The 13002-nt window shown below is 45.1% G+C and overlaps 1 protein-coding gene across 1 annotated transcript; it reads left to right on the forward strand.

Moving 5' to 3' along the window:
• Positions 1-366: 366 nt before the first annotated feature.
• LOC135374017 (uncharacterized) lies at positions 367-2187 on the forward strand. Its single transcript, XM_064607038.1, has 2 exons — positions 367-915; positions 1394-2187. Exons 1-2 carry the CDS (start codon positions 421-423, stop codon positions 2150-2152), a joined length of 1254 nt encoding a protein of 417 aa, XP_064463108.1. The 5' UTR covers positions 367-420; the 3' UTR covers positions 2153-2187.
• The last annotated feature ends 10815 nt before the right edge of the window (positions 2188-13002 follow it).

Consider the following 13002-nt stretch of genomic DNA (forward strand, 5'->3'; position numbering starts at 1 on the left):
GCATCCAGAGGGTGGGGAGGGGGGTCGTCGAAGAGCCAGGGCTCGCAAGAAAATACCAGGCGCAGCGACGATGAGAGTTGGCTCATGCCGACCTAACTGTTCATGATATTATTAAATGACCAATGAATCCAATGAATGAATGAATGAAGACTTGTATTTATTTCATTAAAATCGAATTAAAGGAGTGAAGCAAGCGGACATCTTGACTTTTTCGTGTAAAAAACTGGGCTCGGACACGAGTGAGCCCGCCCCAATTTTTTCCTCGCCAACATCCTTACCAGCGTCAGTCCTTCTGCAACTTCTTCGTATTTCAAATAATGATCCTATAGCAATGTGCCACACAAGAAGAAGAAGAAGTAGGTCGAAAGCTCGGCCATCGTACCCTGTGCTCGTGTTCCTGTGTGCGTTCTAACATATGCAATGCTTGTCCCTCTGCTCGCGTTTGCTATCCTTAGCTCGGACCTCTGCCACGTCAGCTCTGCGACGTTGACCGATCTACTACCAGACCTTCTAGTCCACACCTTGAACCATAGCCGCGCCGTTAATGGGTCGAGCATAGACGATTATCAAGGAGCACCGTTAACCACCCTACAGTTGGACATCAAGCCAGGACGTCTCTACACGCGCCTTCTTCTGCAAGAGCCTAAAGACGTCCCAACGGCCATCGTGAACGTGAACGACGAAAATCTAAGCAAACGTGACTTCATCGTCAAGCACTCGCCCCTAGCGCATCGTCGGCAATACATCTTCGTTGTCTCCGATCAGGGCGACGTCAAGTCCACTGACCAGAGTGTTGCATTCCGCAGAAGGTTTGGCTTTCAAAACCCTCTCGTGACAAGAGGATTATCTGCAGATTCCCTCGCGGCTGTACGCAGAAGGGTGAAACGGCGCAAACGAAGCCTTGCAGGCGATGACGTGAGTAAATGATGTCACAACCTCAGGCGAGCTTCATGCGATTATCTAATCGAATCGAATCTAATGCGATTATCTAAGTATCTAATTGGTCAGTGATGAAATATTTGTACTACGCCTTAGATAGCGGAGCGCCGCATCCCTAGGTCCTAGCCCAATCTTTTGATATACCCGCATGGTCCAATGGCTTCATACCTTACCCGGCCCGAGTAAAGCCCAAAGATATCGTACTGTTCCTCTCCCTGCGGTCCCATGTGCCCTGTGCTGGGCTAAGGGGCACTGTTTCAACATACGCCTTGAAAGTCTGCAGAAAACACCAATGTTCCTCAGCCCAAACGGTGGTAAGATTCGAACCAACCACCTGTCAGTACTCGATATGAGCTAGGTATTAACGCTAACGATGTTAAATTATTATTAGCCTTCGAGGCCACTTTCTGGGTTCCATATCGCGCCGTGTCTAACTATTATCTCTCTGCCGCAGAGCAAGTTCCAAGCGCATGCCCTACTCTCGGATAGCCACCAACCCAAAGATATCTTCGACGCTTACAGAGGAAACCTAACCAGGGACGGCGTCGTACCTCACTTCTTGGCGGACGTACCGAAGCAACTAATCAATGTCGACTACGGCTACGGCCGCAAAATCCGAATGGGCAACTTTTTTGTATCTCAGCAGCTCTGGCTCGAACCCTTGCACGTTTCCTTCGACATGAAAGAAGGGAACCTCTACACACTATTCCTTACGGACATCACCTTCATGTTCTGGCAGTACTGGCTGGTGGTCAACATCGTCACCAAGGATGTGTACTCTGGCGATGAGCTCATCCTCTACAGCGGACCCTTCCCGACCTCTGGACGTCCAGAGACTCTGGTCTTCCTCCTCTACTCTCAGGGCAGTCGAGTAATTGAAATTGCAGAGTTCAAGGGGGAAACGGGCTATGACCTGGCCACCAAGGACCCCAGAGTGTTTGCGCACGAGTGGAATCTGGGCGATCCGGTCGCGATCAATTATTTCCTGACAGACGCGGAAAGAGATGACGTCCGTGCAGCGTTTATAAACAACCGGGAAGCTGAGAAGAGGAAGAAAAGGCGAGAATTAATTTTGGAACGTAGGAAGACCAAGGAGCCACTGCTGAAGGTCACAAAAGAGGCAGAAGCTGAGATAAAACAGCCAGAAGAAGCTAATAACTGCCATGTTTCGCGATTGTGGTGGCCACTGTTGCTGATGTGTTTTATACGTTGAATATGGTGTGCTCCTGTACGCGTAGTAAAGTAGTATTCAAACTGAAATTGGTTATTCCTTGTAACGCAAGAAAATTGTGCGTACAAATATATACTGGACGGGAGGATACACGGGGAAGAATTCCATGTCGAAGGTTTCTTCAGTACGTACAAAGAGTGTTGGTGATTAACCACATAATATAATAACCACATAATATATCTGCCACGTTGCACTCTCATTAGTCGCTTGCTCAGTGTTGTGTGAATTATGGGCTCTGTGTGGAGCTGTTGGAACCTGGCGTCGTTATACGCGTTTCAGATTTTCAGATCGCTGCGACCTTATGTGGAAAGGCACCAGTACGAAACCTGAACATTTTGCTATTCTTTATTTCAGAATCACCATCCATATTCTTTGTCGCAGGCCACCAAGGCACACCAAGGGAAACGATGTGGCCTCCGTTGATTTCCAGACTGCAACGTGATTATGAGGAAAGGCATCTGGGTCTCGTTTACTGGCTACACGGTCACCATTCCTATTCTTTGTCATAGGGATCAAGGGAAACAATTCAGCAACCGTTGGGTACCAGCCCGTTGGGTGTTTATGGTTAGTCATAGGCAGGCAACTGTTTTCTTGCAGTGAAGAAAAAAAAACATGGCAGGTTGGATGGCTTGTGGGATCAGATGAGTCTTGGACAACGGAATCCAGATAACGGGTGAGCGTGGAACTCTTTGGATCACTGAGAGGAGAGCGGCGAGATTCCTGATGTTACTTGTTTCCGAATAGAAAAAGTCAAACGTTCACTTCGTTGTTCGTTCAGCGAGGTTGAAGACACAGGTAGTTCGTTCACTCGTTACTTGAGCTTGATGTCATGTACGCACACATATGTGCACATTGTTTCATTGCTTGCTATGAGACTGTGCTTTGGAAAAAAGTGCTTCAGAATATTCGTTTGCTTCGCTTTTGTGTGGACAGAAGCAGTTTTCATTTTTCGTTGGAAACTCGCAGGTCCATGTGATTCCTCATATGTAATATGACATACGGAGATAAATCGATGGCACAAGTGAGTGCGGAATTCTACCTCGCTGCATGGTGTTTTTTTTTCTTACCACACTTAATTACTTAATTACCACACTTAATTTCAAACTTCATTTTCACAAATTTCAAAATCACACTTGTTGTTTGTTGCAGGGTTGAAGAGACCGACGTGTAGGTCGAGCATAATATCTTACTGTCAACATATCTCCTGAGATGCATTATGTAACATGTCGCGCGTCTCCTATCACTACACGTAAAAGTTTGTCATGCTATCGTTATACTTAGCCCCCGCTGTTGTGTCCCTGGATGCACCAACGGGGCATCTTAGACATAGGCCGTTTGTGACACCAAATTGTAGAAGTTTCAGACGAGCTGCTTAGCACTGCTAAAGTGGCCCTAAAGCTACATAAAATACTTTCCCTTGAAGGCTGGCGTTACCTTTAGCCCAACTCAGATAGAACTGGCTTCCTCCTGAAGACAGCCCGTAGTGCATACAGACCCTCCTTTTTCTCTTCTCTCCACCATTTGTCACAGCCCAACTTCCTCGTGCAAATAAAATGGGTTTAGTGACAATAACGTGACAACACGCGGTGCAGAACATGAGTTTATGTGAATACGAGAGAATGTGAGTTTATTTCAAACCCATTTTTGACGTCATGGGCTGTCGTGCGTCGGTGTGGGGTAAGTTGCCTTCTAGTCTTCGGTACTGCAAGAAAAAAAAAAACAGCGTTCAGCTGCTGCGTATGTGTGTTCTATGTAGCGAGTATTTACATAGACACGGCACGCGTGGTCTTTTAAGACCTATGGAAAAGAAGAGGAGGAAGCACCCGAAAGCGCAGGACAAGTGACGAACGAATAAGGGCACAATTTCAGCCCATTGGAAGCTTCGAACCGGACACGTGATTTGAGAAAGCCAATTAGTTTCGCAGAAGCAGTGTACATCATAGTGTACAGTACCAGGCAGTGCAATGAGTAAAGCACCAGTTTGGGATTCATTTTGATGCGCTACCGTACGGCGTCTGTCCAGGAATTGAGAAACTCCGTTTGAAACGGCTACGCGGACGCTAGAAACATAAAACTGTCGTTGGCATCATAATCCTTTCTCCTGGCTTCCAATTTTCGATGGAACAGGACAACAACTCTCGTTCCTCTATAGGCCCATGTGCATTAACTGAAAGGACACCGCATAATTTTAGCGAGCTGAGAACTTAATCAACTTAATAAATAAAAAAAAGAAAACTTCACTTAAGAAAACTTAAATAAAGGCAACTTAAGACAACAAAGAAAAGGAAAAGTACTGGACTCTCTATGTTAGAACACCTTTACAGTTAATGACTATTTCACCCTGTGAAAACAATCCAATATTAGTCAAGCCATGCGAAGGCGTTCCGTCACGGGGGGGGGGGGCAAGGGGATACGTTGCCGTTGCAACAGAAATTATGATTTATTTTAGCTTTCTACGTTCCAGAAACGTAGCTTTTGTGAGCCCAGACACTGTAGCTGCGGGCGCCGTTTGACGCGCAGAAGCCTTGCCCTGCCCCCCCCCCCCGCCCTTCCTCCACTCCTCCTAAAAAATCCTAAAGAAAGGTAATAGGTATACCTAAACAGGTAGCAAAATCCCTGCGCGTCCCCCGTCTTCATTGTGACGCCATGATAGAGACCATCAGCGCCGTCTATCGAAACTATTGCACGAATGCCGTAACACCTGACGTCAAGGGTATGAATAATAAGCACCGCATGGCGCTTTTACATCGGCGTACTGCGTTGCCGCTTGTATTCCGAACAGCTGTAGCGAAAATTCCCCAAGCCTTCGGCTCACCAACATCACCAGTCTTGACGGAACCACACTCAGTGGGATATAACCGACATAAACAGCCCACAGATGGCGCAAGCGAGCAGAATGCGAAAACGTGCACGTGGAGGCTGATGATTTCGTATGCAGGGCGTCCCAGAACACGTGTCATTCAATTACAATAATAATAATTAAAAACCTACACCACATAGATCGTGCGATCAACGGCACTTGTTCTGACTAGGCTTTTGCCACCTGCTCATAGGAATGTCGTGTAACGTAAGTTTTGTGAACCCCAGTCGAAAATTTGCGAGGCACAGGTTATGATTTTAGCCCCACCAACGCAAACAGCGTGTCTAATTTACGCAAATTAATGATAATAGACAGGAATATTTAGGAACTATCCCATTGGAACTATCCCTGAACATCAATGCACTACGCAGGTTCCAGAGGATAGCGCGCGACCAATTTTTCACCGCAGTCGTTGTCAGTACGAGGAACGGCTGTTGAAAACCCAGCCCACGCTGGCATCGCAGACAGAGATGACACAGGCATGGCTTACGGCGTCCAGCTTTCGCTGGGATCATGCTTTCCCTCTCTCAGTTTCAGGATCTGTCACTTTTTCTACCATCATTCTGTGGGCTGGGCTTGTACCCTCCTTCCGTCGGTCTGACAGCGATTGCGCTCAAGAAGTCGTCGCACGGGCTCCGAAAAACATGACAGCATGATGTTCGACTATTTTTGTCTGATGGGGTAGCCCTGAATATCCCTGTCAATTGTCATTAATTTGGGTAAATTAGACACGCTCTTCACATTGATGGGGTAAAGAAGTAACCTTTACTTGGCAAATTTCCGACTTCAGTCCGCAGAAATTTTCATAATGAAATTTACCTTACACGACATTCACGTCAGGAAGTGGCAAAAACCTATTAAGAGCAAGTGTCGTTGTCCGCATTATTCCAGGTGACGTAATTATTTTATTGTAATTCAATTACACGTTTTCTGGGGCACCTTCCTTAGTGAGGCAACAGGAAGCTTTTTCCTGCATTGAAATAGTCATGAATGAGTTATAATGCACACAAAATCCATACGCATGTCCCAAATATATATTTTTTGTGTGTTTACAATCGAACCCCTACTAGCAACATCAAAGATCGCTCGCGCCTTCTGATGATAGCAGTGCCGATGGGTTCTATTTGGTATATCCCGGTGGCTTTCTTTACCAGTTTAGATTTACCTTGCCTGTCCCCTAATAAAAAAGGTAGTGTGATAGTGGCGATTACTCACATTACTGTAGGCAATGGTCGGCGCGGTCTCCTCCAGGCTCACGGTGCTCCGAGGATTCCGGTCACCTATTGAAAATATTTCGTCTTGTGAATACTGAAACTCTTGTCCCTTTGCGAAACGGGAACTTTTTGCTGCCTCTCACTCTACCAGAACGATTTCCCGTCTGGAGGAGGCTTAGAGTTAGCACAGAAGTAATTTTTACCGCCCTGTTTTCTTCCTATAAAGCTGTTAAATAGGCCAGTAAGCTGCGCCAAGCGAAGTAATTCACACCAGAGAGTCATAATTATCGCAGAAATTGAATTTAAAGCACGCCGCAGAAAAGCCACCGGGCAGAACGGCGGTGGAGAGCAGTACAAGCCTCTCATCTGCCTGGAACTCGGCGCTGACGCTACAAGGATCACGCTCGCTGATTGGTCCAGAGAAATGTCGTCTGCTACTGGGTGTTCGAGGTTCTGAAAAAGCCTTTCTCCTGGCTCGGTAATGTCTCGGCCGCTCCTTCTATCCCCAATTCTTGGGGAGAACTAGGAAAACAGGTTTACCGAGGCAAAGGGACGAGGCGCTGACCCCCACTGACCGGCGAACCAGAACGAGTTCTCCTTATAGCGTCATTGGTGACGTGGCATCATACCTCCTCATCCTCGTTATAGCTGGAGTGGCGAGTTAAGGGTGAACACGCGGAGCCAAGTTTATGGGAGTTTTTTTTTTTCCTGGGAAACAAAATGCACATATCAAAACCTTTCGCGCTATTCGGTATAATGACACACCCACTTTCATCAGACGTCCTAATCTGATTTTTTTTTTTTTTTTCGATGGCCCTCTGTACTCCTTTAACGTTTCGTTATTGCTTACCTTGACACTTCGTGGACAATCGCCCGAGAAAGATTTTCACGTTCACTCGTATGCAAAGTGGCGAACAGCAAAAAAAAAGTAAGAAAGACAAAAAGAACGGTTCGGTTCGGGTTCGCGTTGCCTGAATCTCGTTCCGGTTTAGTGCTGGTTCGGCCGCACAAAAACTCGAACCGGTTTGCAAACCGGTTCGCAACTCTGAACCTGTTCGCGGACCGCTTCAACGCTTCCGTTTTATACCTCCCATAAGACTGCTGTTATCAAGAAATGTATGGCTAATAGCTTACTGCTGTTGTCTTAATTGACGTTTTTAGTATATGGGTACTCCGTTTAGCGAGAGGAAGGAGAGATGGATGAAAACTTGCAAATAGCGTCCACTCTGATGATGCGGTGTGGCCCAGCTACTATCGGTTCCTAAAATCGATTTCTTTTCACACGGACCGCGCCAGCAAGACACGCTTAAAGGAAGCCAAATACGATAGACAGCGTTTTACGTAGACGACGATACTGAGCCGGCACACTGCGTTTGCAGTGTGAATCGATGTGAAACCGTACCGAGGCATGTCGAAAATAAGTCAGCCAGCCTTGCCCTGTTCGAGCTCACAGCAGTGTACAGGTAATCCACAACACAATTGCACTACCAGTAAGCTGTACTATATTTATTTCTCAAACCACAACCAATCATACATGCACCGTTCTGTGTATGTTCCTTCCACACTTGTCACGCTTCTGACTCGTTTAATGTTGACTGTTCACTTGTAAAGGGAAATCCTGTGCGTATTAGTCCTATATAGAGCTACACAACTGGTCACCTCCATTCCTGTGTTATTCGGTTGACGATGGCTGGCTACGCACCTTTAAGAAAATGGACCGCTTTCTAGCAGAGGACGGCCACGTCGACCGCCTGGAAACCCACTGTTTGACAAGCTTACGCATGGCACCTCCTCTCTGAAGAGCAGGCACCGCAGCGCGTGCGTGGGCTCTATCCGCGGCGGACAATTCAAGGACAATTGCGCTTCAGTGTGTTAAAAAAGACGCTGAAAGCATACTTACTAAACGGCCTCGTTTGGCTGCTAGGTGAACATTTGCTAAATCCATTTTATGGAGACCATTGTGTCCTCGTTCGGGGATTGAGACACTTGCACTCTTATGCTTATTATTATGTTCAATACGGTTTCGTTGCGAACCGGCTAGAGTTATCGTTTTCTCCGCTTCCGTTCCGGTTCAGGTTCAACAGTATGATGAAAATAGGCTAGGCTCTAGATAAGGTTCCGGCAAATAATAACGGTTCGGGTTCGGTTCAACACCCTGCTCGTATGTAACACGCCATTATCAGGATATTCCTGAAAACGTTCATCTTAAGTGTTAGCTGGGTAGCCTTCTGGAGAGGGGGCCTGCCCCCCCCCCCCACCCTGAGAAAAATTTCGGGGGGAGGTTCTCAATCCCCCACGCAATCGGCGCCTATACTGATATGGGTAAAGGAGTATGTGCCTGACTGACATTTGAAAGAGAATAGGGCAGTGGTTTCAAGAACAGTTGGCATCAGAAAGTACCCTTTTATGCCGTGGATAAACCAAGAGAAACCAAAACAGTTTGTGAAACTTCTCGTCCTTTCTGAAAAGCAAGTTCCCATTGTTGAAAGCGGCGCTATGCTCTCTTGGATTTTCTGAAGTCGTCTGCTGACGTCTGTAGTAGTCCACAAAAATAATGTAGGTAACTTGCGCTTCCCGGTCGTACAGCCTTCGCCAATGTTTTCGGAACCAAAGGTTCGAGAAGCGAGCGCCAAATTTCTGCCCGATGGGAGACGCACAGTTATGTCAATGCAAAACGGCTACAGTCTGATCTCCCCCGTGGGCTTCCCTGCAAGGGCGTTGGGAGTGGTACCGCTTCATTTCAAGTGTTTTGCAAACAATCTGCAACCACAAGCAACAGCAACTTTACTTCAATGATGATGATTGAGGAGTTTCATCACCAGTTTCCCGCCTGTTGTTTTACCTTTCTTTGCGCCGCGTTGACATTGATGCTGGTGACAGCCGACTTATCACAAAGAAAACAAAACAACCGTCTTATCACAAAGAAGAGATAAACGAAGGAAAGCAGGGAGAGTTTCTCGTCTAGACGCAGATTTCGCGCTCGCTTCTCTGAGAAAATCAAACAGGCGGGGCTAGAGCGTAATTTTTAGAAATTTTTTTCGACTGTTTCTGTTGCGATACTGTGCATAGTTTTTGTTGGGTCTGTGGTTATCCGTAGCGGACATCATACTTTTGTAAAAAAAAGTTAGGTTCCCCTGGCAATTTTCAAAGTTCAATCGAAAAAATAAATTTCCCTCCAATTAAAAATTGGCCAAAGCCTTCCTCAATGGTGGCAAAACTTTCCAGAAGGTAAATGCCCAAAGTCCGACAATCCTCCGGCGAGTACATCGCCAGTTATAATTTCACCTTATATTCACCTTAGGTGAAACACCCTGTATAATCATAATATAATCAGCCTGATAACTATTATACAAAGGAATGCTGAATATTATTCCAGCAAATCAACATTGTCTCTCTATTGACTTGACACGAATGCGATCATGAAAAACATACGCATCAAAACAAAGAATACACTCCAGAAAGTGATACAAGGTAGCAAGGAAAAATGATACAAGGTACCATATGGTGTTACGGTCTCGCGAGTTTGTCAGTTGTTCGGCGTGCAGATTACTGCAGATAAGGCGTAATTTTGCCTAGATAATAAGAAACTGCCGTTCCTCTGCTATTAAAACAAAAAAGCACGAGCTCCAAAAGGTCATGGAAACTTCCGACCATGGACCGACATGGTTCCTGAGCTTGCATGGGTGCAGCAATGTACAAGAGCTATTGCACTAGAATTACTTGCCCCAATTGTAACTTGTGAGTTTGTTGCTAACACATGCGCCATCGTGAGCAAGTGTATCACGGGCTCAACAGGAAGCGATTCAACCTGCTTCTCAGCTCTAGAAACAGTAAACACATAGAACAATGAACATAGTTAATGAAGCACCAGTTGACGTGTTCCCACGGTCTGCAAGATTGGAATGCTACACTCCAAGTGCTTCAGTAGCTTTCCTGCTATGCTTTGTGGAGCACTGTGCAGAATTAAAGGGACCGAAAAGTGAAAAATAACCCTCATATTTTTGCCCACTGTCGTGCACAAGATCGTTGTTTGATAAGATACAGAAAGCATTACTTCTCAATTCCGCATATTTTTTACGTATAAATATTTTGAAGATTGCCGGAACATGGACGGTGCTGCCAGCGAACGGTGAAAAAGAGCAACTTGGGTTTCAGGTCCAGGGCTCCCAGGGATTAGTCAACCCTTACCACGTGAGAGTTAATTTTGTAGAGAACAAAGCTGACGCACATTATCTTACAGCTAAACGCCATTGTAAAAATGACGCTCACTTCCATAGCTTTTACGTCAATAAAGCATTCAGCTACTTCGCCGCTACGAGCTACGACCGGCCACGCCATCTGCAAGGCCGTCTGTGTTATCGCGTTTATTGTTTACGTCGTGGGTGGTCGTGTCGGTCGCGCGAAGAGATGTTGAAGAGATGACATGTTCGTGGTTGTTGTGTCAATTATTCGAGAGGCCTACATGTGCCTGGTGTAGTTTTGGTGTTCGGGGATGCAAAAATCATGTTCGTTCACCATCGGAGGCGGGCGTTTTCTACCACAAGATTCAAGAAGAGAGTGCGCGAAAACGAATGTGGTTCGAAACACTCGGTTATTAGATGTAGCAGTCGTGTCGTGTGTGCTGAGCTCATTTTGCTGCCGATGACTCAGAAGATGCCGTAGAAGGCGAATTGCGAAGACGTCCGAAGGAAACTGCCGTTCAGTAACCAGTGATTTTGCTTCACCGAGGTGACGAGTTCAACACAACGTCTTAGGTATATGTACAGGCGTCACACATGTATAAATTATAATATAGCGACGACGTATTCCATTTAACTTATGTTATCCTACTTGACCCGTACTCAACATTGTCAACATCAACAAATTTAATTTTAGGGGCCTTCCAGTGTTGAAGTGGCTCAAAACTGTTTCATGTGTGTGTGATCCAGGCACTGACATGACAGAAATAGCTGAAAACAGGTATGCAAAGTCCACAGATGGAAGCACTAGATTTGTTACGTGTGGCAGACATTGTGACATTTTTTTTTAGTCTTTGGACAGGTGCAGAACATTAGTATGACGTCAACAAGGGGAGAAGAAACTGGTGAGAACCACTAGCTTGTTTGAAGGGTACAAGAATACTTCCTGTTGAGATGTAGTTGTGACTTTATGACTAAGGAACGCTAATTAATTTTCTAGAGATGCATCCTCTACACTTGAATGCCCAGTGAAACAGCAAACGTTCATTGTCTTTGAAGTCCCACTACTGGAATTGTTCAATGTGTGTCAGAGCTGCAGTGAGCCATGCAAGGTTACCACATCATATTGGTCCTAAATTTGCAGAGTTCCCCTATCTCGGACGCAACTGTCATTTCTCTTTATTGCTGTTCCGATCCTACCTTCTCAGAGATTAATGTGGTTCATCATACACTGCATGGGTACTGCCTTTCTCTATACTCATGCTTTCGGTTTCTTGTTCTGTTGAATAAATCTTCACTTGAGTTTGAGAGCCATCATGCTGTCTACTGTGTTTGCCCCTCATCTATATTGATGTGCTGTAACGGTATAGCACATCGACATGCCAACAACCTACCAAACAACCTTGCTTAGTCCTACTTTTGGATGGAAACTACACGATGTGGTAACATCGTGTAGTTAATCGACGGAGATTTGCTGTTATTGTACAACCTTCATTGTACATTTCTTTTGTCTCACTTAGCATGCCTGAAGAAATGTTCTGATCTTCATCAAGATGACAGGTCATTGTTCGATCTGCAGCATTATTGTTCCTGTAATCTTTTCACCAACAGAGAATACAAAAGTGAACAAATGGTAAAATATAACTAGCTTGTTAAATTCAAAAGGGAAAGACGAAACTGTTTATACTGCTCTTGTTTATTTTGTTGCAGGTTTTACAACTCTATCAAGTACGTCAGGACATCAGAGGGCAGGAAGTCCTACTGTGTTTCCTAAATCCCTGGACAATAAAAAAGAAAGATATAGTTTGAGTTGTGACAAAATGTTGCTTCTGCTGTTATATTATATTTCAATTAAATGTTACGATGCATTTGTAGTGTACACTGAAGCCAGTTTCAATTTGCCGGGCAGTAAAAAGTACTTTACAAAAGTACATCTCAATTACAGTAGCAGAGAACTTATGCAATAAATTATTTAGCCATTTTGGAGTACTATGCACACCAATGGTGCATGGTTAACTTTGAAACCAGATCAAGGGTTAATAATACTTGAAGTCAGCCCTCAAGTCCTTCTTTACAAATGTTGGTGACGTCTAATGAGTGACGTGTTAATGAATCAGTTACAAGTTCTACTCCGTTTAGCAAAACAGAGTTAATTAAGTGTTAGATCCCAATCTTGGTTCAATTATTAGTTGACATTTGGAAACGTGGTCACTAAGAAGTATACTAAAAGGTTATGAACAGAGTTCAGGTGAATGACACTGATGAAAATTATCTTACTTACTCCTCACATGAGACTCAATTGAGACATGAGTATAACCTACAAATACATCTATGCCCACAGGTTACTTAACCCTTCAGGAAAAAACTAGTAATGATAATATGCTGTTCCTGAAGAAATAAGGGTTTTCCGTTCAAGTAGCGCGTAAAGACCACACGGCGCTGCCGGGTTGCCATGCTCTTCGGTTTCTCCGATGTATGTAAAAGACACTTGCAGTACTTCGGTGTCAAGGCACAGTATTTCGAAATATTCGTTAGTTCTGATGCAATCGTCTGTCTGCTTTTTACACGCATTCTCAACCC

Source organism: Ornithodoros turicata, chromosome 1 (genome assembly GCF_037126465.1).
Source record: "Ornithodoros turicata isolate Travis chromosome 1, ASM3712646v1, whole genome shotgun sequence".
Lineage (NCBI taxonomy): Eukaryota > Metazoa > Arthropoda > Arachnida > Ixodida > Argasidae > Ornithodoros > Ornithodoros turicata.